The sequence below is a fragment of the Agelaius phoeniceus genome, chromosome 33 (genome assembly GCF_051311805.1).
Source record: "Agelaius phoeniceus isolate bAgePho1 chromosome 33, bAgePho1.hap1, whole genome shotgun sequence".
Taxonomy (NCBI): Eukaryota; Metazoa; Chordata; class Aves; order Passeriformes; family Icteridae; genus Agelaius; species Agelaius phoeniceus.
Genome location: NC_135297.1, coordinates 726,751 through 753,727, shown reverse-complemented (window position 1 = coordinate 753,727; position 26,977 = coordinate 726,751). Strand labels below are relative to the sequence as shown.

Below are 26,977 nucleotides of genomic sequence, written 5' to 3'. Positions count from 1 at the left end.
CCAGGTGTCCCCAGGTGCCCCCTAGGTGCCGATGTCCTCGGTGCCATGGATGTCCCCACGTGTCCCCAGGTGTCCCCAGGCGCCCCCTAGGTGCCGATGTCCTCGGTGACGTGGATGTCCCCAGCTGTCCCCATCTGTCCCCAGGCGCCCCCAGGTGTCCCCAGGTGTCCCCAGCTGCCCCCTAGGTGCCGACGTCCTCGGTGACGTGCGCGTAGACCTGCGTGGCGCCCTTGAAGCTGGTGGCCAGCAGGAAGTGCCGGTGGCCGGCGGTGACGGGGACGAAGGCGCGGGGCGAGGGCGCCGGCAGCTCCTGCTCGGGCTCCAGGCGCCCGGCGGCGCCCAGGCGGAACACGCGGCTCGGCGCGAAGTCGTTGCCCAGCAGGACGTAGCGGTGGCCGGCCAGGAGAAGCGGCTGGAACACCAGGGAGCCGCGCGCCGGCACCGCCTGCACCTCGCGGAACATGGAGCCCTCCCAGCGCATCACCTGCCACGGGAACGGGGTGGGTGGTGAGGTCAGGGGGTGGGTGGTGAGACCAGGGGATGGGTGATGGGACCATGAGATCAGTGGTGGGACCAGGGGATGGGTGGGGGGACCATGAGATCAGTGGGGGGACCATGAGATCAGTGGTGGGGTCAGGGGATGGTGGTGGGACCATGGGACGGGTGGTGGGACCAGTGGTGGGACCATGGGGTGGGTGATGAGGCCATTGGATGGGTGGTGGGACCAGGGATCACTGGAGGAACCATGGGGTGGGTGGTGAGGTCATCAGATGGGTGGTGGCACCATGGGATCAGTGGTGGGACCATGGGGTGGGTGGTGGGACCAGGGGATCAGTGGTGGGACCATGGGATGGGTTGGGTTGGGTTGGGTTGGGTTGGAGCCCTCCCAACGCATCACCTGGATGTGGGTGGGGCTTTGGGGTCAGTGGTGAGGTCACAGTGGTGGATGATGGGACCATGGGATGGGTGGTGGGACCATGGGATGGGTGGTGGGGACATGAGATGGTTGGGTTGGGTTGGGTTGGGTTGGGTTGGGTTGGAGCCCTCCCAGCGCCATCACCTGGGCATGGTGGGTGGGGTTTGGGGTCATGAGGTCAGTGGTGGGGTCATGGGGGGTGTCAGTGGTGGGACCTTGGGGTCCATGATGGGGTCATGGGATGGGTGGTGGAACCATGGGATGGGTTGGGTTGGGTTGGAGCCCTCCCAGTGCCATCACCTGGGCATGGTGGGTGGGGTTTGGGGTCAGTGGTGGGACCATGGGGTCATGGGATCAGTGGTGGGGTCAGGGGATGGGTGGTGGCACCATGGGGTGGGATGGGTTGGGTTGGGATCAGTTGGGTTGGGTGGGGTTGGAGCCCTCCCACCACCATCCCCTGCACATGGGGTCACAGGGTCAGACATGGGCTCACGTGACCCTGATGGACCCCTGTGGCCTTGTGGTGACCATCGTGACTGTGGTGGCCCCACATGACCCTGGTGACCACCCTTGACCACATGACCTTGATAGAACCCCATAACCCTGCTGACCCTCCATGACCATGATGGACCACCCTGACCTTGATGGACCCCCATAATCCCATGACCTTGATGGACCCCATAATCCCATGACCTTGATGGACCCCATAACCCCATGACCCTGCTGACCCCCATGACCTTGATGGAACCCTATAATCCCATGACCTTGATGGAACCCTATAACCCCATAACCATGATGGACCTCCATAACCCCAATGGACCCCCATAACCACATGACCCTGCTGACCCTCCATGACCATGATGGACCCCCATGACCTTGATGGACCCCCATAACCCCATGACCTTGATGGACTTCCATAACCCCATGACCTTGATGTACCCCCATGACCCTGATGGAACCCCATAACCATGATGGACCTCCATAACCACATGACAATGATGGACCCCCATGACCCTGATGGAACTCCATAATCCCTTGACCAGGATGGAACCCATAACCACATGACTTTAATGGAACCCCATGGACCCATGACCCTGGTTACCCCTCATGACCACATGACCCTGATGGAACCCATAATCTTGATAGAACCCCATAAGCACATGACCCTGCTGACCCTGATGGAACCCCATAACCCCATAACCATGATGCAACCCCATGACCCCATGACCTTGATGGAACCCCATAACCACATGACCCTGATGGAACCCCATAACCCCATAATCCTGATGGAACCCCATAACCCCATGACCTCGATGGAACCCCATAACCCCATAACCATGATGGAAACCCATGGACCCATGACCCTGATGGAACCCCATAACCCCATGACCTTGATGGACCCCATAACCCCATAACCATGATGGACCCCGATAACCACATAACCCCATGATCTTGATGGACCCCCATGACCTTGATGGACCCCCATAACCCCATGACCCTGATGGAACCCCATAACCCCATAGCCATGATGGAACCCCATGGACACATGACCCTGATGGACCCCATAACCATGATGGAACCCCATGACCCCATAACCCTAATGGACCCCCATAACCCCATGACCCTGAAGGAACCCCATAACCCCATGACATTGATGGAACCCCACGGACCCATGACCCTGATGGAACCCCATAACCCCATGACCTTGATGGAACCCCAAACCCCATAGCCCCATAACCATGATGGACCCCGATAACCAAATAACCCCATGACCTTGATGGAACCACATAACCCCATAACCCCATAACCATGATGGAACCCCATAACCCCATAACCCTAATGGACCCCATAACCCCATGACCCTGATGGACCCCCATAACCACATAGCCATGATGGAACCCCATAACCCCATGACCATGATGGAACCCCATGGACCCATGACCCTGATGGAACCCCATAACCCCATGACCCTGATGGACCCCGTAACCCTATAACCATGATGGACCCCGATAACCACATAACCCCATGACCTTGATGGAACCCCATAACCCCATAGCCATGATGGAACCCCATAACCCTAATGGACCCCCATAACCCCATGACCTTAATGGACCCCCATAACCACATGACCTTAATGGACCCCCATAACCACATGACCTTGATGGACGCCCATGACCTTGATGGACCCCCATGACCTTGATGGAACCCCATAACCCCATAACCTTGATGGACCCCCATAACCATGATGGAACCCCATAACCACATGACCTTAATGGAACTCCATAACCACAAAACCCCATGACCATGATGGAACCCCATAACCCCATGACCATGATGGAACCCCATAACCATGATGGAACCCCATAACCCCCTGACCATGATGGAACCCCATAACCCCATGACCTTGATGGACCCTCATGACCTTGATGGACCCCCATAACCCCATGACCCCATGACCCTGATGAACCCCCACAACCTCCACGCACCCCAAACCCCCCCTCCACCACCCCCTCCCCGCCCCGTTCCTCACCTTGGCGTCCCCCAGGAACCTGGTGAGACACAGGAAGACGCTCCCCCTGACCCGGAAGTGCTTGGCCGCGTACACGTCGGGCACGTGCGGGATGTCCGTGTGCGGCACGAAGCCGCCGCCGCTCCACAGGTACACCTGGGGCCTCCTGGCCGCGCTGCACACCACCAGCGCCGCGCGCCCGCCCAGCTCCAGGAACTCCAGGTGCGTGTCGCGCCGCCACGGCCGCAGCGCCTGGTGCGGGTAGAAGGCTCCGGAAGCCCAGCGGAACACGGTGCTGGTGCCGCCCTTGGAGCTGTCGGCCACGCCCAGGTAGAGGTGGCCGCCCAGGCGGGCGGCGGTGACGGCGTGGGGACGGCGAAGGTGGCCCTGGCCCAGGGACTGGTGGCGCACGAAGGAGGAGCCGGGGCCGCCCGAGCGGCGCCACACCCAGGAGCCGCCGCGCAGCTGGGCCACCACCAGCAGCAGCGTGTCACCCACCGGGACCGGGTGGCAGGACACCGGGGAGGAGCCTGGGGGGCGGAGGGGGGTCAGTGGGGACAGGGGGGACACTGGAGGTGTTGGAGACATTGGGGATGTTGGGGACGTTGGGGATGTTGGGGACTTTGGGGATGTTGGGGACATTGGGGATGTTGGGGTCATTGAGACATTGGGGATGTTTGGGACGTTGGGACATTGGAGATGTTGGGGACGTTGGGGATGTTGGGACATTGGAGATGCTGGGGATGTTGGGACATTGGGCTCATTGGGACATTGGAGATGTTGGGGACATTGGGGACGTTGGGGATGTTGGGGTCATTGAGACATTGGGGATGTTTGGGACGTTGGGACATTGGAGATGTTGGGGACGTTGGGGATGTTGGGACATTGGAGATGCTGGGGATGTTGGGACATTGGGCTCATTGGGACATTGGAGATGTTGGGGACGTTGGGGACATTGGGGACGTTGGGGATGTTGGGACATTGGAGATGTTGGGGTCATTGAGACATTGGGGATGTTGGGGACATTGGGACATTGGAGATGTTGGGGACGTTGGGGATGTTGGGGACATTGGAAATATTGGGGTGATGGGACCTTGGGGACATTGGGGACCTTGGGGATGTTGGGGACATTGGGGACATTGGGACATTGGAGATGTTGGGGTCATTGGGACCTTGGAGATGTTGGGGACATTGGGGTCATTGGGACATTGGAGATGTCGGGGTGATGGGACCTTGGGGACGCTGGGGACATTGGAGATGCTGGGGGCACTGGGGACAGTGGGGACATTGGGGAGCTTGAGGACATTTGGGACCTTGGGAATATGGAGGTTGTTGGGGACATTGGAGATGTTGGGGACCTTGGGGACATTGGAGATGTTGGGGTGATGGGGCCTTGGGGACATTGGAGATGTTGGAGACCTTTGGGACCCTGGGGACATTGAGGGCACGGGGGACCTTGGGGACATTGGAGATGTTGGGGACCTTGGGGACATTGGACATGTTGGGGTGATGGGACCTTGGGGACATTGGAGATGTTGGAGACCTTTGGGACCCTGGGGACATTGGGGGCACTGGGGACATTGGGGACATTGGAGATGTTGGGGTGATGGGACCTTGGGGACATTGGGGATGTTGAGGACATTGGGGACACTGGGACCTTGGGGACACTGAGGGCACTGGGGACAATGGGGGGACTGGGGACATCGGGGACATCGGGGACATCGGGGACATTTGAGGACCTTGGGGACCTTGGGGACCTTGGAGATATTGGGGACCTTGGGGACATTGGGGACCTTGCAGATGTTGGGGTCCTTGGGGACATTTGTGGACCTTGGGGACCTTGGGGACCTTGGGGACCTTGGAGATGTTGAGGTCCTTTGGGACCTTGGAGATGTTGGGGTCCTTGGGGACATTTGGGGACACTGGGGCCATTGGAGATGTTGGGGTCCTTGGGGACATTTGGGGACCTTGGGGTCCATTTGGTGTCCCCATTTTGTTGTCCCCAAGGCCACCTTGGTGTCCCTCAGCCCATTTTGGTGTCCCCCAGCCCATTTTGGTGTCCCTCAGCCCATTTTGGTGTCCATTTCCCCCAATTTTTTCCCAATTTTCCGATTTCTCCCCTTTTTTCCCATTTTTTCCCTGTTTTTCCCCAATTTTCCCAATTTCCCCATTTTTCACCCCATTTCTCTCTCCATTGATGATGCTCTGGGCCTGGAGCCTTCCCCCCATTTTTCCCTCATTCTCCCCATTATTCCCCCATTTTTCCCCCATTTTTTCCCATTTTCCCTTTGGTTTTCCCCCATTTTTTTCCCGTTTTCCCCCTTTTTCATTTTTTCCCCATTTTCCCCCATTTTCCCCCATTTTCCCCCATTTTCCCCCCATTTCTCTCACTGTTGACAACACTCTGGGCTCAGAACCTCCCCCTCATTTTTCCTTCATTTTTCCCCATTTCCCCCCCATTTTTTCCCAATTTTCCCCCAATTTTCCCCATTTTTTTTCATTTTCCCCCATTTTTTCCCAATTTCCCCATTTTTCACCCCATTTCTCTCTCCATTGATGATGCTCTGGGCCTGGAGCCTTCCCCCCATTTTTCCCTCATTCTCCCCATTATTCCCCCATTTTTCCCCCATTTTTTCCCATTTTCCCTTTGGTTTTCCCCCATTTTTTCCCAATTTTTCCCCCATTTTTAAAATTTTTTCCCCATTTTTTCCCCATTTTCCCCCATTTTCCCCCCATTTCTCTCACTGTTGACAACACTCTGGGCCCAGAACCTCCCCCTCATTTTTCCCCATTTTTTCCATCATTTCCCCCCATTTTTTCCCAATTTTCCCCCAATTTTCCCCATTTTTTTTCATTTTTCCCCAATTTTCCCAATTTCCCCATTTTTCACCCCATTTCTCTCTCCATTGATGATGCTCTGGGCCTGGAGCCTTCCCCCCATTTTTCCCTCATTCTCCCCATTTTTCCCCCATTTTTTCCCATTTTCCCTTTGGTTTTCCCCCATTTTTTCCCGTTTTCCCCCTTTTTCATTTTTTCCCCATTTTCCCCCATTTTTCCCCATTTTTTCCCATTTTCCCCCCATTTCTCTCACTGTTGACAACTCTCTGGGCCCAGAACCTCCCCCTCATTTTTCCTTCATTTTTCCCCATTTTCCCCCCATTTTTTCCCAATTTTCCCCCCAATTTTCCCCATTTTTTTTCATTTTTCCCCATTTTTTCCCAATTTCCCCATTTTTCACCCCATTTCTCTCTCCATTGATGATGCTCTGGGCCTGGAGCCTTCCCCCCATTTTTCCCCCATTCTCCCCATTTTTCCCCCATTTTTTCCCATTTTCCCTTTGGTTTTCCCCCATTTTTTTCCCGTTTTCCCCATTTTTCATTTTTTCCCCATTTTCCCCCATTTTTTCCCATTTTCCCCCCATTTCTCTCACTGTTGACAACACTCTGGGCCCAGAACCTCCCCTTCATTTTTCTTTCATTTTTCCCCATTTTCCCCCCATTTTTTCCCCATTTTCCCCCATTTTTTCCTGATTTTCCCCCATTTGTTTTCATTTTTTCCCCATTTTTTCCCATTTTCCCCCATTTTCCCCCCATTTCTCTCACCATTGACGACACTCTGGGCCCAGAACCTCCCCCTCATTTTTCCATCATTCCTCCCCATTTTCCTTTTGCTTTTCTCCACTTTTTCCCCATTTTTGCCCATTTTTCCCCCATTTTTTCCCAATTTTTCCCCCATTTTTAAAATTTTCTCCCATTTTTCCCAATTTCCCCCATTTTCCCCCCATTTCTCTCACTGTTGACAACACTCTGGGCCCAGAACCTCCCCCTCATTTTTCCTTTGTTCGTCCACATTTTCCCCCATTTTTCCCCATTTTTCCCAATTTTCCCCCAATTTTCCCCATTTTTTTTTCATTTTTCCCCATTTTCCCAATTTCCCCATTTTTCACCCCATTTCTCTCTCCATTGATGATGCTCTGGGCCTGGAGCCTTCCCCCCATTTTTCCCTCATTCTCCCCATTATTCCCCCATTTTTCCCCCATTTTTTCCCATTTTCCCTTTGGTTTTCCCCCATTTTTTCCCTTTTTCCCCCTTTTTCATTTTTCCCCCATTTTTCCCAATTTTTTCCCCATTTTTCCCCATTTTCCCCCTGATTCTCTCACCATTGACAACTCTCTGGGCTCAGAACCTCCCCCTCATTTTCCTTTGTTCTTCCCCATTTTTTCCCAATTTTCCCCAATTTTCCCCATTTTTTTTTCATTTTTCCCCAATTTTCCCAATTTCCCCATTTTTCACCCCATTTCTCTCTCTGTTGATGATGCTCTGGGCCTGAAACCTTCTCCCCATTTTTCCCTCATTCTCCCCATTATTCCCCCATTTTTCCCCCATTTTTTTCCCATTTTCCCTTTGGTTTTCCCCCATTTTTTTCCCGTTTTCCCCCTTTTTCATTTTTTCCCCATTTTCCCCCATTTTTCCCCATTTTCCCCCCATTTCTCTCACTGTTGACAACACTCTGGGCTCAGAACCTCCCCCCCATTTTTCCATCATTTTTCCCCATTTTCCCCCAATTTTTCCCCATTTCCCCCATTTGTTTTAATTTTTTCCCCATTTTTTCCCATTTTCCCCCATTTTCCCCCCGTTTCTCTCACCATTGACGACGCTCTGGGCCCAGAACCTCCCCCTCATTTTTCCATCATTCCTCCCCATTTTCCTTTTGCTTTTCTCCACTTTTTCCCCATTTTTCCCCATTTTTCCCCCATTTTTTCCCAATTTTTCCCCCATTTTTTTTCATTTTTTCCCCATTTTTTCCCCATTTTCCCCCGTTTCTCTCATCATTGACAACTCTGTGGGCCCAGAACCTCCCCCCCATTTTTCCTTTGTTCTTCCCCATTTTCCCCCCATTTTTTCCCAATTTTCCCCCAATTTTCCCCCATTTGTTTTCATTTTTCCCCCATTTTTTCCCATTTTCCCCATTTTTCCACCTATTTCTCTCTCCATTGATGATGCTCTGGGCCTGGAGCCTTCCCCCCATTTTTCCCTCATTCTCCCCATTATTCCCCCATTTTCCCCCCATTTTTTCCCATTTTCCCTTTGCTTTTCCCCCATTTTTTCCCATTTTCCCCCTTTTTCATTTTTTCCCCATTTTCCCCCATTTTCCCCCCATTTCTCTCACCGTTGACAACACTCTGGGCTCAGAACCTCCCCCTCATTTTTCCTTCATTTTTCCTTCATTTTTCCCAATTTTTTCCCATTTTTCCTCCATTTTTCCCCCTTTTTTTCATTTTTTCCCCATTTTTTCCCATTTTCCCCCATTTTCCCCCCGTTTCTCTCACCGTTGACAACTCTGTGGGCCCAGAACCTCCCCCTCATTTTTCCATCATTCCTCCCCATTTTCCTTTTGCTTTTCTCCACTTTTTCCCCATTTTTGCCCATTTTTCCCCCATTTTTTCCCAATTTTTCCCCCTTTTTCATTTTTTCCCCATTTTTTCCCATTTTTCCCCATTTTTCCCCCATTTCTCTCACTGTTGACAACACTCTGGGCCCAGAACCTCCCCTTCATTTTTCCTTCATTTTTCCCCATTTTCCCCCCTTTTTTTCCCAATTTTCCCCCTTTTTTCCCTTTTTTTTCTGTATTTCTCCCCATTTTTCCCAATTCCCCCATTTTTCCACCCATTTCTCTCTCCATTGATGATGCTCTGGGCCTGGAGCCTTCCCCCCATTTTTCCCTCATTCTCCCCATTTTTCCCCCATTTTTTCCCATTTTCCCTTTGGTTTTCCCCCATTTTTTTCCCGTTTTCCCCCTTTTTCATTTTTTCCCCATTTTTCCCCATTTTTCCCCATTTTCCCCCATTTCTCTCACTGTTGACAACACTCTGGGCCCAGAACCTCCCCCTCATTTTTCCTTCATTTTTCCCTATTTTCCCCCCATTTTTCCCAATTTTCCCCCAATTTTCCCCATTTTTTTTCATTTTTCCCCATTTTTCCCAATTTCCCCATTTTTCACCCCATTTCTCTCTCCATTGATGACGCTCTGGGCCTGGAGCCTTCCCCCCATTTTTCCCTCATTCTCCCCATTATTCCTCCATTTTTCCCCCATTTTTTCCCATTTTCCCTTTGGTTTTCCCCCATTTTTTCCCATTTTCCCCCTTTTTCATTTTTTCCCCATTTTTCCCCATTTTCCCCCATTTCTCTCACTGTTGACAACACTCTGGGCTCAGAACCTCCCCCTCATTTTTCCTTTGTTCTTCCCCACTTTTCCCCCATTTTTTCCCAATTTTCCCCCAATTTTCCCCATTTTTTTTCATTTTTCCCCATTTTTCCCAATTTCCCCATTTTCCACCCATTTCTCTCTCTGTTGATGATGCTCTGGGCCTGGAGCCTTCCCCCCATTTTTCCCTCATTCTCCCCATTATTCCCCCATTTTTCCCCCATTTTTTCCCATTTTCCCTTTGGTTTTCCCCCATTTTTTTCCCGTTTTCCCCCTTTTTCATTTTTCCCCATTTTTCCCCATTTTTCCCCATTTTCCCCCCATTTCTCTCACTGTTGACAACTCTCTGGGCCCAGAACCTCCCCTTCATTTTTCCATCATTTTTCCCCATTTTTCCCCATTTTTTCCCAATTTTCCCCCATTTTTCCCCATTTTTTTTTCATTTTTTCTGTATTTTTTCCCAATTTCCCCATTTTCCCACTCATTTCTCTCTCCATTGATGATGCTCTGGGCCTGGAGCCTTCCCCCCATTTTTCCCTCATTCCCCCCATTATTCCCCCATTTTTCCCCCATTTTTCCCATTTTCCCTTTGGTTTTCCCCCATTTTTTCCCGTTTTCCCCCTTTTTCATTTTTTCCCCATTTTCCCCATTTTTCCCCATTTTCCCCCCATTTCTCTCACTGTTGACAACACTCTGGGCCCGGAACCTCCCCCTCATTTTTCCTTTGTTCTTCCCCATTTTTTCCCATTTTTCCTCCATTTTTTCCCCATTTTTTTCCCCATTTTTCCCCATTTATCCCCATTTTTCCCCATTTTTTCCCAATTTCCCCCGTTTTCCCCCCATTTCTCTCACTGTTGACAACACTCTGGGCTCAGAACCTCCCCCACATTTTTCCTTTGTTCTTCCCCATTTTTTCCCAATTTCTCCTTTGTTTTACCCCATTTTCCCCATTATTCCTTTGTTTTACCCCATTTTTCTCAATTTTTCCTTTGCTTTTCCCCAATTTTTCCTTTGCTTTTCTCCATTTTTCCTTTGTTTTCCCCAATTTTTCCCCATTTTTTCCCTATTTTTCCCCATTTTTCCTTTGTTTTTCCCCATTTTTCCTTTAGTTTACCCCATTTTTCCCCCATTTTTCCTTTGTTTTTCCCCATTTTTCTTTTTTTTCCCCATTTTTCCTTTGTTTTATCCCATTTTTACCCCATTTTTCCTTTGTTTTTCCTTGTTTTCCTTTGTTTTACCCCATTTTTACCCCATTTTCCCTCATTTTTACTCAATTTTCCTTTGTTTTTCCTCATTTTTACCCCATTTTCCTTTGTTTTACCCCATTTTCCATTGTTTTTTCCCATTTTTCCTTTGTTTTACCCCATTTTTCCTTTGTTTTACCCCATTTTCCTTTGTTTTTTCCCATTTTTCCTTTGTTTTCACCATTTTTCCTTTGTTTTACCCCATTTTCCCCCATTTTTTCCTTTGTTTTTTCACATTTTTCCTTTGTTTTTCCCCATTATTCCCTTGTTTTACCCCATTTTTACCCCATTTTCCCCCCTTTTTTTCCCTATTTTTTCCCAATTTTTCCCCCATTTTTCCCAATTTTTTTCATTTTCCCCATTTTTTCCCAATTTCCCCCATTTTCCCCCCATTTCTCTCACTGTTGACAACTCTCTGGGCCCAGAACCTCCCCCTCATTTTTCCTTTGTTTTTCCCCATTTTTCCCCATTTTTTCCCCATTTTCCCCCAATTTTCCCCCAATTTTCCCCATTTTTTTTCATTTTTCCCCAATTTTCCCAATTTCCCCATTTTTCACCCCATTTCTCTCTCCATTGATGATGCTCTGGACCTGAAACCTTCCCCCCATTTTTCCCTCATTCTCCCCATTATTCCCCCATTTTTCCCCCATTTTTTCCCATTTTCCCTTTGGTTTTCCCCCATTTTTTCCCATTTTCCCCCTTTTTCATTTTTTCCCCATTTTCCCCCATTTTTCCCCATTTTTTCCCCCATTTCTCTCACTGTTGACAACACTCTGGGCCCAGAACCTCCCCCTCATTTTTCCTTTGTTCTTCCCCATTTCCCCTCATTTTTTCCCAATTTTTTCATTTTTTCCCCATTTTCCCCCATTTTTTTTCATTTTTTCCCCTTTTTTCCCAATTTCCCCCATTTTTTCCCCATTTCTCTCACCATTGACGATGCTCTGGGCCCAGAATCTCCCCCCCATTTTTCCATCATTTCTCCCCATTTTCCCTTTGCTTTTCCCCCGTTTTTTCCCATTTTTGCCCATTTTCGCCTTTTCTCCCATTTTTTCTGCGTTTTTTCCCCATTTTTCCCAATTTCCCCATTTTTCCCCCCGTTTCTCTCTCCATTGATGATGCTCTGGGCCTGGAGCCTTCCCCCCATTTTTCCCTCATTCTCCCCATTATTCCCCCATTTTTCCCCCATTTTTTCCCATTTTCCCTTTGGTTTTCCCCCATTTTTTTTCCCGTTTTCCCCCTTTTTCATTTTTTTCCCCATTTTCCCCCATTTTTCCCCATTTTTTCCCCCATTTCTCTCACTGTTGACAACACTCTGGGCCCAGAACCTCCCCTTCATTTTTCCTTCGTTTTTCCCCATTTTTCCCCATTTTTCCCCAATTTTTCCCCCATTTTTTCCCAATTTTCCCCATTTTTTAAAATTTTTCCCCCTTTTTTCCCAATTTCCCCCATTTTCCCCCCGTTTCTCTCACCATTGACGACGCTCTGGGCCCGGAACCTCCCCCTCATTTTTCCTTCGTTTTTCCCAATTTTTTCCCATTTTTCCTCCATTTTTTCCCCATTTTTTTTTCATTTTTCCCCCTTTTTTCCCATTTTCCCCATTTTCCCCCCATTTCTCTCACCATTGATGACTCTCTGGGCCCAGAACCTCCCCTTCATTTTTCCTTTGTTCTTCCCCATTTTTCCCCCATTTTTTCCCAATTTTTCCCCATTTTTCCCCATTTTTCCCCATTTTTTCCCAATTTCCCCCATTTCCCCCCCGTTTCTCTCACCGTTGACGACGCTCTGGGCCCAGAACCTCCCCCTCATTTTTCCTTCGTTTTTCCCCATTTTTCCCCTATTTTTTCCCAATTTTTCCGCCTTTTTTTTCATTTTCTCCCGTTTTTCCCAATTTCCCCCATTTTCCCCCGTTTCTCTCGCTGTTGACGACGCTCTGGGCCCAGAACCTCCCCCTAATTTTTCCTTCATTTTTCCCCATTTTCCCCCCATTTTTTCCCCATTTTTCCCCCATTTTTTCCCCATTTCCCCCATTTGTTTTCATTTTTTCCCCCTTTTTTCCCATTTTTCCCCATTTTCCCCCCATTTCTCTCACTGTTGACAACACTCTGGGCCCAGAACCTCCCCCTCATTTTTCCTTCGTTTTTCCCCATTTTTCCCCAATTTTCCCCCATTTTTTTCATTTTTCCCCTTTTTTCCCAATTTCCCCCGTTTTCCCCTCGTTTCTCTCACCATTGACGACGCTCTGAGCCCAGAATCTCCCGCCCCATTTTTCCATAATTTCCCCCATTTTGCCTTTGCCTTTCCCCCATTTTTGCACCATTTCCCCCCCTTTTTTTTTCATTTTTCCCCATTTTTTTCATTTTTTCCCAATTTCCCCCGTTTTCCCCCCGTTTCTCTCACCGTTGACGACGCTCTGGGCCCGGAACCTCCCCCTCATTTTTCCTTCATTTTTCCCCATTTTCCCCCCATTTTTTTCCCATTTCCCCCATTTTTTCCCCATTTTCCCCCATTTTTCCCATTTTTTCCCAATTTCCCCCGTTTTCCCCCCGTTTCTCTCACCGTTGACGACGCTCTGGGCCCGGAACCTCCCCCCGAGCTGGTCCCACTCCAGGAGGGCGCAGGCGCCCAGCGCCGGCTGCGCCAGGAACACCCCGGGGTGGCCTTGGAGGGACACGGGCTCGGCCCCAAGGGATGAGAATGGGAGAGACTGGAACGGCCGCAGCTCTGGGGACAGCGGGGACATTGGGGACATTGGGGACATTGACAGGGACACGGGGACACAGCCAGGAACACCCCGGGGTGGCCTTGGAGGGACACGGGCTCAGCCCCAAGGGAGGAGAAGGGCAGGGACTGGAACGGCCGCAGCTCTGGGGACATTGGGGACATTGGGGACACAGCCAGGGACAGCTTGGGGACATTGGGGACACAGCCAGGAACATGGGGACACACACAGGGACAGCTTGGGGACATTGGGGACAGCTTGGGGACACAGCCAGGGACACCCCGGGGTGGCCTTGGAGGGACACGGGCTCGGCACCCAGGGAGGAGAATGGGAGAGACTGGAACGGCCGCAGCTCTGGGGACAGCGGGGACAGCTTGGGGACAGCTTGGGGACAGCTTGGGGACAGCTTGGGGACATTGGGGACAGCTTGGGGACACTGGGGACACAGCCAGGGACACTTGGGGACATTGGGGACAGCTTGGGGACACAGCCAGGGACACTTGGGGACACTGGGGACAGCTTGGGGACACAGCCAGGGACACGGGGACACAGCCAGTGACACCCCGGGGACATTGGGGACACAGCCAGGGACAGCTTGGGGACATTGACAGGGACAGCTTGGGGACATTGGGGACACAGCCAGGGACAGCCTGGGGACATTGGGGACACAGCCAGGGACACCCCGGGGTGGCCTTGGAGGGACACGGGCTCGGCCCCAAGGGACGAGAACGGGAGAGACTGGAACGGCCGCAGCTCTGGGGACAGCTTGGGGACATTGACAGGGACACAGGGACACAGCCAGGGACAGCTTGGGGACATTGGGGACAGCTTGGGGACACAGCCAGGGACAGCGCCAGGGACACGGGGACAGCCTGGGGACATTGCTGGGGACATTGCTGGGGACACTGGGGACAGTTCTAGGGAGAGCCCCAGGGACACGGTGACACCTTGGGGACATTGGGGACATTGCTTGGGGACAGCCCCAGGGACATTGGGGACACAGCCAGGGACACCCCGGGGACACAGCCAGGGACACCCCGGGGACATTGGGGACACAGCCAGGGACACGGGGACACAACCAGGGACAGCTTGGGGACATTGGGGACACAGCCAGGAACACCCCGGGGTGGCCTTGGAGGGACACGGGCTCGGCCCCAAGGGATGAGAATGGGAGAGACTGGAACGGCCGCAGCTCTGGGGACAGCGGGGACAGCTTGGGGACATTGACAGGGACACGCTGGGGACACAGCCAGGGACAGCCTGGGGACATTGGGGACACAGCCAGGGACACGGGGACACAGCCAGGAACACCCCGGGGTGGCCTTGGAGGGACACGGGCTCAGCACCGAGGGACGAGAAGGGCAGGGACTGGAACGGCCGCAGCTCTGGGGACAGCGGGGACACTGGGGACATTGACAGGGACAGCTTGGGGACACTGGGGACACAGCCAGGGACAGCTTGGGGACATTGGGGACACAGCCAGGGACAGCTTGGGGACATTGGGGACAGCTTGGGGACATTGGGGACACAGCCAGGGACAGCCCCAGGGACACAGGGACAGCCTGGGGACAGGGGGACAGCTTGGGGACATTACCGGGGACATTGGGGACACATCCAGGGACTTGGGGACAGCCCCAGAGACATTGGGGACACAGCCAGGGACATGAGGACACACCTGGGGACAGCTTGGGGACACTGGGGACACAGCCAGGGACAGCCCTGGAGACATGGGGACATTGCCAGGGACAGCTTGGGGACATTGGGGACAGCCCCAGGGACATGGGGACACACCCAGGGACAGCTTGGGGACAGCTTGGGGACAGCTTGGGGACATCATTGGGGACATTGGGGACGCTGCCAGTCCCCTCCCAGTCCCATTTTTAACCCTAAAATCCCCGCATTTCCTTCCCCCAGTCCAACCTTCCCCCCTAAAATCCCCATTTTTAACCCTAAAATCCCCATTTTTAACCCCAAACCCCCCAAATTTTCTCCCCCCAGTCCCTCCCAGTTTGTCCCAGTACAAACCAGTCCCATTTCCACTCTCAAAACCCAAATTTTTAACCCTAAAATCCCCATTTTTCCCCTTAAATCCCCATTTTTAACCCAAAAACCCCAGATTTTCCTGCCCCAGTTTGTCCCCAGTACAAACCAGTCCCGTTTCCACTCTCAAAATCTCCATTATTAACCCTAAATCCCCCATTTTTAACCCCTTAAATCCATTTTTTAACCCTAAAACTCCCATTTTTAACCCTTAAATCCCTGGATTTCCTCCCCCCAGTCCGTCCCAGTCCCCCCCAGTCTCTCCCAGTTTGTCCCAGTACAAACCAGTCCCGTTTCCACTCCCAAAACCCCAATTTTTAACCCTTAAATCTCCATTATTAACCCCTAAAACCCCCGGATTTTTTGCCCCCAGTCCCTCCCAGTTTGTCCCAGTTTGTCCCAGTCTATACCAGTCCCGTTTCCCCTCCCAAACCCCGATTTCTAACCCTAAAACCCCCATTTTTAACCCTAAAATCCCCATTTTTTTCCCCAAATGCCCCGGATTTTCCTGCCCCAGTCTGTCCCAGTCCCTCCCAGTCTCTCCCAGTACAAACCAGTCCCGTTTCCACTCTCAAAACCCCCATTATTAACCCTTAAACCCCCATTATTAACCCTAAAATTCCCATTTTCAACCCCTTAAACCCCCATTTTTAACCCTAAAACCCCCGGGATTTTTTGCCCCCAGTCCCTCCCAGTACAAACCAGTCCCATTTCCCCTCCCAAAACCCCGATTTCTAACCCTAAACCCCCCATTTTTAACCCTTAAAACCCCATTATTAACCCTAAAATCCCCATTTTTTTCCCAAAAACCCCCGGATTTTTTGCCCCCAGTCCCTCCCAGTCCCTCCCAGTCCCTCCCAGTCCCTCCCAGTACAAACCAGTCCCGTTCCCACTCTCAAAACCCCCAATTTTTAACCCTAAAACCCCCATTATTAACCCTAAAACTCCCGGATTTTTAACCCCTAAAACCCCCATTTTAACCCCTAAAATCCCCATTTTCCCCTAAAACCCCGGGGTTTTCCTGCCCCAGTTTGTCCAGTACAGACCAGTCCCATTTTTAACCCTAAAATCCCCATTTTTTAACCTAAAATCCCCATTTTTTACCCCTTAACCCCCCATTTTTTTCCCAAAAACCCCGGGATTTTTTGCCCCCAGTCTCTCCCAGTCTCTCCCAGTCTCTCCCAGTACAAACCATTCCCATTTCCACTCTCAAAACCCCATTTTTAACCCTAAAACCCCCGGATTTTTTTGCCCCCAGTCCCTCCCAGTCCAAACCAGTCCCATTTTTAACCCTTAAATCCCCATTTTTAACCCTAAAATCCCCATTTTTTTTCCCAAAACCCCCGGATTTTTTGCCCCCAGTCCCTCCCAGTCCCTCCCAGTCCCTCCAATCCCTCCCAGTTTGTCCCAGTACAAACCAGTCCCGTTCCCACTCTCAAAACCCCCAATTTTTAACCCTAAATCCCCGGATTTTTAACCCCTAAAACCCCCATTTTTAACCCCTAAAATCCCCATTTTTAACGCTAAAACCCCCGGATTTTTGCCCCCAGTCCCTCCAGTCCCTCCCAGTTCAAACCAGTCCCATTTCCACTCTCAACCCCCCCCATTTTTAACCCTAAAATCCCCATTTTTTTCCAAAAAATCCCCATTTTCCCCCTAAAACTCCCATTTTTAACCCTAAAATCCCCATTTTTTTCCCAAAACCCCCGGATTTTTTGCCCCCAGTCCCCCCCAGCCCCTCCCAGTCCCTCCCAGTCCCTCCCAGTCCCTCCCAGTCCATCCCAGTTTATCCCAGTTACCGCGCCGCTGGCACTGGAGCTGCTGTGGGCGGAGCTGCGCCAGGGCGGTGCCCAGGTGGGGGAGGGGCCCCCGGCATCGGCCCTCGGGGGGGGAGGGGCGGGAGCCGCCCCAGGCCAGGAGCCAGCGCAGGGCGCAGTCACAGCGCAGCGGGTTCCCGCGCAGGTCCCTGGAAATGGGGTGAAAACGGGCAAAAATGGGCAAAAAATGGGGCAAAAATGGCACCAGGGGGTTCCCGCGCAGGTCACTGGAAATGGGGAGAAAACGGGCAAAAATGGGCAAAAATGGGTAAAAAATGGCACCAGGGGGTTCCCGCGCAGGTCCCTGGAAATGGGGAGAAAACGGGCAAAAATGGGCAAAAAATGGGTAAAAAATGGCACCAGGGGGTTCCCGCGCAGGTCCCTGGAAATGGGGTGAAAATGGGCAAAAATGGGCAAAAATGGCACTGAAAATGGCACCAGGGGGTTCCCCGCGCAGGTCACTGGAAATGGGGAAAAAACGGGCAAAATGGGCAAAAATGGCACTGAAATATCCCCAAAATATCCCCAGAGTGGCACCAGGGGGTTCCCGCGCAGGTCACTGGAAATGGGGCAAAAACGGGGAAATTTGGTGTCAAAAATGGCACCGAAAATGGCACCAGGGGGTTCCCGCCCAGGTCACTGGAAATGGGGGGAAAAGGGGCAAATTTGGGCAAAAATGGGACAAAAATGGCACCAAAGTGGCACCAGGGGGTTCCCGCGCAGGTCGCTGAAAATGGGGAAAAAAGGGGCAAAAATGGGCAAAAAATGGCACCAAAATGGGGCAAAAATGGCACCAGGGGGTTCCCGCGCAGGTCACTGAAATGGGGTGAAAATGGGGAAATTTGGGCAAAAAAATGGCACCGAAAATGGCACCAGGGGGTTCCCGCGCAGGTCACTGGAAATGGGGTGAAAATGGGGAAATTTGGGTCAAAAATGGCACCGAAATATCCCCAAAATATCCCCAAAGTGGCACCAGGGGGTTCCCGCGCAGGTCCCTGGAAATGGGGCGAAAACGGGCAAAAATGGGCAAAAAATGGGCAAAAATGGCACCGAAAATGGCACCAGGGGGTTCCCGCGCAGGTCACTGAAAATGGGGGAGAAAACGGGCAAAAATGGGCAAAAAATATCCCCAAAATATCCCCAAAATATCCCCAAAGTGGCACCAGGGGGTTCCCGCGCAGGTCACTGAAAATGGGTGTGAAAATGGGGAAATTTGGGCAAAAAATATCCCCAAAGTGTCACCAGAGGGTTCCCGCGCAGGTCACTGGAAATGGGGAAAAAAAGGGGCAAATTTGGGTCAAAAATGGCAACAAAATGGGGCAAAAATGGCACCAGGGGGTTCCCGCGCAGGTCCCTGGAAATGGGGAGAAAACGGGGAAATTTGGGCAAAAAATATCGCAAAAATATCCCCAAAATGGCACCAGGGGGTTCCCGCGCAGGTCACTGGAAATGGGGTGAAAATGGGGAAATTTGGGTCAAAAATGGCACCGAAATATCCCCAAAGTGGCACCAGGGGGTTCCCGCGCAGGTCCCTGGAAATGGGGAAAAAAGGGGCAAAAATGGGCAAAAATGGCACCGAAAATGGCACCAGGGGGTTCCCCGGCAGGTCACTGGAAATGGGGAGAAAATGGGCAAAAATGGGCAAAAAATGGGCAAAAATGGCACCAGGGGGTTCCCTGCGCAGGTCACTGGAAATGGGGCGAAAACGGGCAAAAATGGCAAAAATGGCACCGAAAATGGGGCAAAAATGGCACCAGGGGGTTCCCGCGCAGGTCACTGGAAATGGGGGAAAAACGGGGAAATTTGGGACAAAAATGGCACCAAAAATGGGGCAAAAATGGCACCTGGGGGTTCCCGCGCAGGTCCCTGGAAATGGGAAAAAAGGGGCAAAAATGGTCAAAAATGGCACCGAAAATGGCACCAGGGGGTTCCTGCGCAGGTCCCTGGAAATAGGGTGAAAATGGGGAAATTTGGGCAAAAAATGGCACCGAAATATCCCCAAAGTGGCACCAGGGGGTTCCCGCGCAGGTCACTGGAAATGGGTGTGAAAATGGGCAAAAATGGGCAAAAATGGCACCAAAAATGGCACCAGGGGGTTCCCGCGCAGGTCACTGAAAATGGGGAAAAAACGGGCAAAAATGGGCAAAAATGGCACCGAAAATGGCACCAGGGGGTTCCCGCGCAGGTCCCTGGAAATGGGGAGAAAACGGGCAAAAATGGGCAAAAAATATCGCAAAAATATCCCCAAAATATCCCCAAAGTGGCACCAGGGGGTTCCCGCGCAGGTCCCTGGAAATGGGGCAAAAATGGGGAAATTTGGGTCAAAAATGGCACCAAAATGGCACCAGGGGGTTCCCGCGCAGGTCACTGAAATGGGGTGAAAAGGGGCAAAAATGGGCAAAAATGGCACCAAAATATACCCAAAGTGGCACCAGGGGGTTCCCACGCAGGTCCCTGGAAATGGGGCAAAAACGGGTAAAAATGGGCAAAAATGGCACCAAAATGGGGCAAAAATGGCACCAGGGGGTTCCCGCGCAGGTCACTGGAAATGGGGAAAAAAACGGGCAAAAATGGGCAAAAAATGGGCAAAAATGGCACCGAAAATGGCACCAGGGGGTTCCCGCGCAGGGTCACTGGAAATGGGGCAAAAATGGGCAAAAATGGGCAAAAAATGGCACCGAAATATCCCCAAAATATCCCCAAAGTGGCACCAGGGGGTTCCCGCGCAGGTCACTGAAAATGGGGTGAAAATGGGGAAAAATGGGCAAAAAATATCCCCAAAATATCCCCAAAATGGCACCAGGGGGTTCCCGCGCAGGTCACTGGAAATGGGGCAAAAAGGGGCAAAAATGGGCAAAAATGGCACCGAAAATGGCACCAGGGGGTTCCCGCGCAGGTCCCTGGAAATGGGGAGAAAACGGGGAAATTTGGGCAAAAAATGGCACCGAAATGGGGCAAAAATGGCACCAGGGGGTTCCCGCGCAGGTCACTGGAAATGGGGAGGAAAACGGGCAAATTTGGGCAAAAATGGCACCGAAATGGGGCAAAAATGGCACCAGGGGGTTCCCGCGCAGGTCCCTGGAAATGGGGAGAAAACGGGGAAAAATGGGGCAAAAATGGCACCGAAAATGGCACCAGGGGGTTCCCGCGCAGGTCCCTGGAAATGGGGTGAAACGGGCAAAAATGGGCAAAAATGGGGCAAAAAATGGCACCAGGGGGTTCCCGCGCAGGTCACTGGAAATGGGGCAAAAATGGGGAAATTTGGGTCAAAAATGGCACCAAAATGGGGCAAAAATGGCACCAGGGGGTTCCCGCGCAGGTCCCTGGAAATGGGGCGAAAATGGGGAAATTTGGGGCAAAAATGGCACCGAAAATGGCACCAGGGGGTTCCCGCGCAGGTCACTGAAAATGGGGCGAAAATGGGGAAATTTGGGTCAAAAATATCCCCGAAATAGCCCCAAAGTGGCACCAGGGGGTTCCGCGCAGGTCACTGGAAATGGGGCAAAAAGGGGCAAAAATGGGCAAAAATGGCACCGAAAATGGGGCAAAAATGGCACAGGGGGTTCCCGCGCAGGTCCCTGGAAATGGGGTGAAAATGGGCAAAAATGGGCAAAAAATATCGCCAAAGTGGCACCAGGGGGTTCCCGCGCAGGTCACTGGAAATGGGGCAAAAATGGGCAAATTTGGGTCAAAAATGGGGCAAAAAATATCCCCAAAGTGGCACCCAGGGGGTTCCCGCGCAGGTCACTGAAAATGGGGCGAAAAGGGGCAAAAATGGGCAAAAAATATCGCCAAAATATCCCCAAAGTGGCACCAGGGGGTTCCCGCGCAGGTTGCTGAAAATGGGGGGAAAATGGGGCAAAATGGGACAAAAATGGACAAAAATGACAAAAATGGCACCAGGGGGTTCCCGCGCAAGTCCCTGGAAATGGGCAAAAATGGGCAAAAAATGGCAAAAAATGGCACCGAAATATCCCCAAAGTGGCACCAGGGGGTTCCCGCGCAGGTCACTGAAAATGGGGTGAAAATGGGCAAAAATGGGCAAAAATGGCACCAAAAATGGCACCAGGGGGTTCCCGCGCAGGTCACTGGAAATGGGCAAAAATGGGAAATTTGGGTCAAAAATGGCACCAAAATGGGGCAAAAATGGCACCAGGGGGTTCCCGCGCAGGTCACTGGAAATGGGGCAAAAACGGGGAAATTTGGGCAAAAAATATCCCCAAAATATCCCAAAGTGGCACCAGGGGGTTCCCGCGCAGGTCACTGAAAATGGGGTGAAAACGGGCAAAAATGGCAAAAATGGCACCGAAAATGGCACCAGGGGGTTCCCGCGCAGGTCACTGGAAATGGGGACAAAACGGGCAAAAATGGGCAAAAATGGCACCGAAATATCCCCAAAGTGGCACCAGGGGGTTCCCGCACAGGTCCCTGGGAAATGGGGAGAAAATGGGGAAATTTGGGTCAAAAATGGCACCAAAAATGGCACCAAAAATGGCACCAGGGGGTTCCCGCGCAGGTCACTGGAAATGGGGAGAAAACGGGCAAAAATGGGCAAAAAATGGCACGAAAATGGCACCAGGGGGTTCCCGCGCAGGTCCCTGAAAATGGGGTGAAAATGGGGAAATTTGGGCAAAAAATATCCCCAAAATATCCCCAAAATATCCCCAAAATGGCACCAGGGGGTTCCCGCGCAGGTCCCTGGAAATGGGGCGAAAACGGGCAAAATGGGCAAAAAATGGCACCAAAATATCCCCAAAATGGCACCAGGGGGTTCCCGCGCAGGTCACTAGAAATGGGGAGAAAACGGGCAAAAATGGGCAAAAATGGCACCAAAAATATCCCCAAAATATCCCCAAAGTGGCACCAGGGGGTTCCCGCGCAGGTCACTGGAAATGGGGTGAAAATGGGAAATTTGGGCAAAAAAGGCACCGAAATATCCCCAAAGTGGCACCAGGGGGTTCCCGCGCAGGTCACTGGAAATGGGACAAAAATGGGGAAATTTGTCACAAAAATGGGACAAAAATGGGACAAAAAGGGACAAATTTGGGAGAAAAATGGCACCAGGGGGTTCCCGCGGAGGTCGCTGGAAATGGGGCAAAAATGGGCAAATTTGGGCAAAAATGGCACCAAAAGTGTCACCAGGTGGTGCCAGGTGGCATCAAAGTGGCACCAAAGTGGCACTAAAGGGACAAAAAGTGACCAAAAATGGCACCAGAGTGACACCAAAGGGACACCAAAGTGCCACCAACCCCCCGAGCCACCCAGTGTCCCCAACGCCCCCTTCAATGTCCCCAAGCCCCTCAAATGTCCCCAGTGTCCCCCCAGTGTCCCCAGTGTCCCCAGTGTCCCCAGTGTCCCCAGTGTCACCCACAGGTGTCTCAGTGTCCCCAGTGTCACCCACAGGTGTCCCCAATGTCCCCAATGTCCCCTCAGTGTCCCCAGTGTCCCCCAGTGTCACCCACAGGTGCCTCAGTGTCCCCAGGTCCCTGAAGAGGTCCCCTGGGCAGTGACTCCAGGTTGTTGTTGGCCAAACTCCTGCGGGGACACAAACGGGGACACAAATGGGGACATTCATGGGGACACAAACGGGACATTGGGGACAATGGGGACATTAACGGGGACAGTAATGGGGACACAAACGGGGACACAAACGGGGACAATGGGGACACAAACGGGGACATTGGGGGCATTTATGTCATTGGGGCATTAACGGGGACATTAACGGGGACACAAACGGGGACATTAAAGGGGACATTAACGGGGACACTGGGGGACACTAACGGGGACATTACAGGGACACAACGGGGACATTAATGGGGACACAAATGAGGACATTGGGGACATTAATGGGGGACATGGGGGCATTTATGGGATTGGGACATTAACAGGGACATTAATGGGGACATTGGGGACACAAATGGGGACACAAACAGGGACACAAACGGGGACATTGGGGGATTTGGGGACATTGTGGGGGTTTGGGGACATTGGAGACACAAATGGGGACACAAATGGGGACACTAACGGGGACATTAACGGGGACATTGGGGACATTTATGGGATTGGGACATTGGGGACATTAATGGGAACATTGGGGACATTGTGGGGGTTTGGGGACATTGGGGACATTAACAGGGACATTGGGGACACAAACGGGGGACATTGCTGACATTGGGGACATTGTGGGGATTTGGGAACAGCAAGGGACATTTTGGGGACACTGAGGGGACTGGGGGGGATTTGGGACATTGGGGACAGCAACGGGGACATTGGGGACATTGAAGGGATTGGGGACACTGGAGATGTTGGGGATATTGGGGGGATTTGGGGACCTTGGGGACACTTTGTGGCATCTGGGGACCTTGGGGACAGCAATGGGGAGATTTGGGGACATTTTGGGGACATTGGGGGCAATTGGGACCTTTGGTGACACTGAGGGATTTTAGGGGATTGGGGACAATGGGACATTGTGAGGATTTGGGGACGTTGGGGACGTTGGGGACATTGACAGGATTGGGGACATTTTGGGCGATTTGGGGACATTGGGGACAATTTAAGAGATTGGGGACATTGGGGCCGCAATGGGGACATTGGGGGTTTTGGGGGACATTACTGGGGGCATTTGGGGACATTTTAGGGGGTTTGGGGACGTTGGCGACATTTGGGGACATCGGGGACAGTGAGGGGATTGAGGGGATTTAGGGACACTGGGGGGATTGGGGCCATTTTGGGGCCATTTTGGGGCCATTGAAGGGATTTGGGGACACTGGGGACACTTTGGGGGGACTGGGGACAATGGGGACACTTGGGGCCATTTTGGGCACATTTGGGGCCATTTTGGGACATTTTGGGGACATTTTGGGGCCATTTTGGGGACATTTTGGGGACATTTTGGGCCATTTGGTGACAGTGAGGGGATTTAGGGGATTGGGGACATTTGGGGGACATTTTGGGACATTGGGGACATTAATGGGGACATTGAGGGGATTTTGGGCCAGTTTGGGCCATTTTGGGACCATTTTGGAGCCATTTGGGGACCTTTTGGAGCCATTTTGGGACATTTGGGGCGATTTTGGGGCCATTTGGGGCCATTTTGGGTCATTTGGGCCATTTTGGGGCCATTTGGTGACACTTGGTGACACTTGGGGCCATTTTGGGCCATTTTGGGCCAGTTGGTGACAGTGAGGGGATTTAGGGGACATTTGGGGACATTGAGGGGATTTGGGGCCATTTTGGGACATTTGGGGCCATTTTGGGGTGATTTTGGGGCCATTTGGAGCCATTCTGGGGGCCACTTGGGGCCATTTTGGGGCCTTTTGGGGCCATTTTGGGGACATTTTGGGACATTTGGGGCCATTGGGGGCCATTTTGGGACACTTGGTGACACTTGGGGACATTTTGGGGCAATTTTGGTGACATTTTGGGGCAATTTGGGGCCATTTGGGCCAGTGAGGGGATTTAGGGGATTTAGGGGATTGGGGACATTTGGGGACATTGAGGGGATTTGGAACATTGGGGACATTAATGGGACATTGAGGGGATTTGGGGCCATTTGGGGCCATTTTGGGCCAATTTGGAGCCATTTTGGGGCCATTTTGGGGCCATTTTGGGGTCATTTTGGGGCCACTTGGGGCCATTTTGGGGTCATTTGAGGCCACTTGGACCATTTTGGGCCATTTTGGGCCATTTGGTGACACTTGGGGACATTTGGGGCCATTTTGGGGCCGTTTTGGGGCCATTTTTGGGAGATTTTGGGACATTTTGGGGCCATTTGGGGCCATTTTGGGACCTTTTGGGGCCATTTTGGGGCATTTGGTGACACTTGGGGACATTTGGGGGCCATTTGGGGCCATTTTGGGACCTTTTGGGGCCCATCTTTGGGGCATTTGGTGACACTTGGGACATTTTGGGGCCATTTTGGGGACATTTGGGGCCATTTGGTGACACTTGGGGACATTTTGGGTCCATTTGGGGCCATTTTGGGGACATTTTGAGCCATTTGGTGACACTTGGGGCCATTTTGGAGCCATTTAGGGCCATTTTGGGGCCGTTTTGGGCCGTTTTGGGGCCATTTTGGGGCCATTTTTGTGACACTTGGGCCATTTTGGGCCATTTGGGGCCGTTTTGGGGCCGTTTTGGAGATTTTGGGACATTTTGGGCCATTTGGTGACAGTGAGGGGATTTAGGGGATTTAGGGGATTGGGGACATTTGGGACATTTTGGGGCCATTTGGGGCCATTTTGGTGACATTTAGGGACCATTTTGGGGCCATTTGGGCCATTTTGGGGCAATTTGGGGCAATTTTGGGCCATTTTGGGGCCATTTGGTGACACTTGGGCCATTTGGGGCCATTTTGGGAGATTTTGGGGACATTTGGGGATATTTTGGGACCATTTGGTGACACTTGGGCCATTTTGGGGCCATTTTGTGGTCATTTGGGGCCATTTTGGGACCATTTTGGGCCATTTGGTGACACTTGGGACATTTGGTGACACTTGGGGCCATTTGGGGCCATTTGGGGCCATTTTGGGTCACTCACAGGAATTGGAGCCCCCGGAGTCCCCTGAGAGCCCCTGGGGAGACGGAGCCGAGCTGGGAATCCTCGATGAACCTGGGAGGGACCAGTACGGACCAGTATAAACCAGTATAAACCAGTACGGACCAGTGTGGACCAGTACGGACCAGTAATGGACCAGTATGGACCAGTATGGACCAGTACGGACCAGTATGGACCAGTTAGAGACCAGTATGGACCAGTATGGACCAGTTAGAGACCAGTACGGACCAGTTAGAGACCAGTATGGACCAGTATGGACCAGTTAGAGACCAGTATGGACCAGTATGGACCAGTTAGAGACCAGTATGGACCAGTATGGACCAGTACGGACCAGTACAAACCAGTACAATCACTCACAGGTACTCCAGCATCCCCAGCCCCATTCCCAGTACAAACCAGTCCAAACCAGTCCAAACCAGTACAAACCAGTCCAAGCACTCACAGGTACTCCAGCACGCCGAGTCCCATTCCCAGTACAGACCAGTCCCATTCCCAGTACAAACCAGTACAAACCAGTTTGGCACTCACAGGTACTCCAGCATTCCCAGCCCCATCCCCAGTCCCTCCCAGTACAAACCAGTACAGACCAGTACACCCAGTATAACCAGTATAAGCACAGGTCACAGTACTCCCAGTCCCATCCCCCAGTCCCTCCAGTCCCTCCCAGTCCTCCCAGTCATACCCAGTATACCCAGTTTGGCACTCACAGGTACTCCAGCATTCCCAGTCCCATTCCCAGTACAAACCAGTACAAACCAGTGACACTCACAGGTCCTCCAGCATTCCCAGCCCCATCCCCAGTCCCATTCCCAGTCCCTCCCAGTACAAACCAGTATACCCAGTCCAAGCACTCACAGGTACTCCAGCAGGCCGAGTCCCATTCCCAGTCCCATTCCAGTACAAACCAGTACAAACCAGTACAAACCAGTATAATCACTCACAGGTACTCCCAGCACGCCGAGTCCCATTCC

The 26,977-nt window shown here is 52.0% G+C and overlaps 1 protein-coding gene across 1 annotated transcript; it reads right to left on the bottom strand.

Annotated features, from left to right (window-relative positions):
- On the bottom strand, positions 1 to 26,801 carry LOC129131939 (leucine-rich repeat LGI family member 4-like). The gene is given in 8 exon segments (XM_077192421.1): positions 1 to 484; positions 3,447 to 3,955; positions 13,430 to 13,594; positions 17,432 to 17,598; positions 22,912 to 22,943; positions 22,945 to 22,984; positions 25,989 to 26,060; positions 26,776 to 26,801. Coding segments are annotated over 8 exon segments (1,314 nt in total). The 3' UTR covers positions 1 to 181.
- Positions 26,802 to 26,977: the final 176 nt, after the last annotated feature.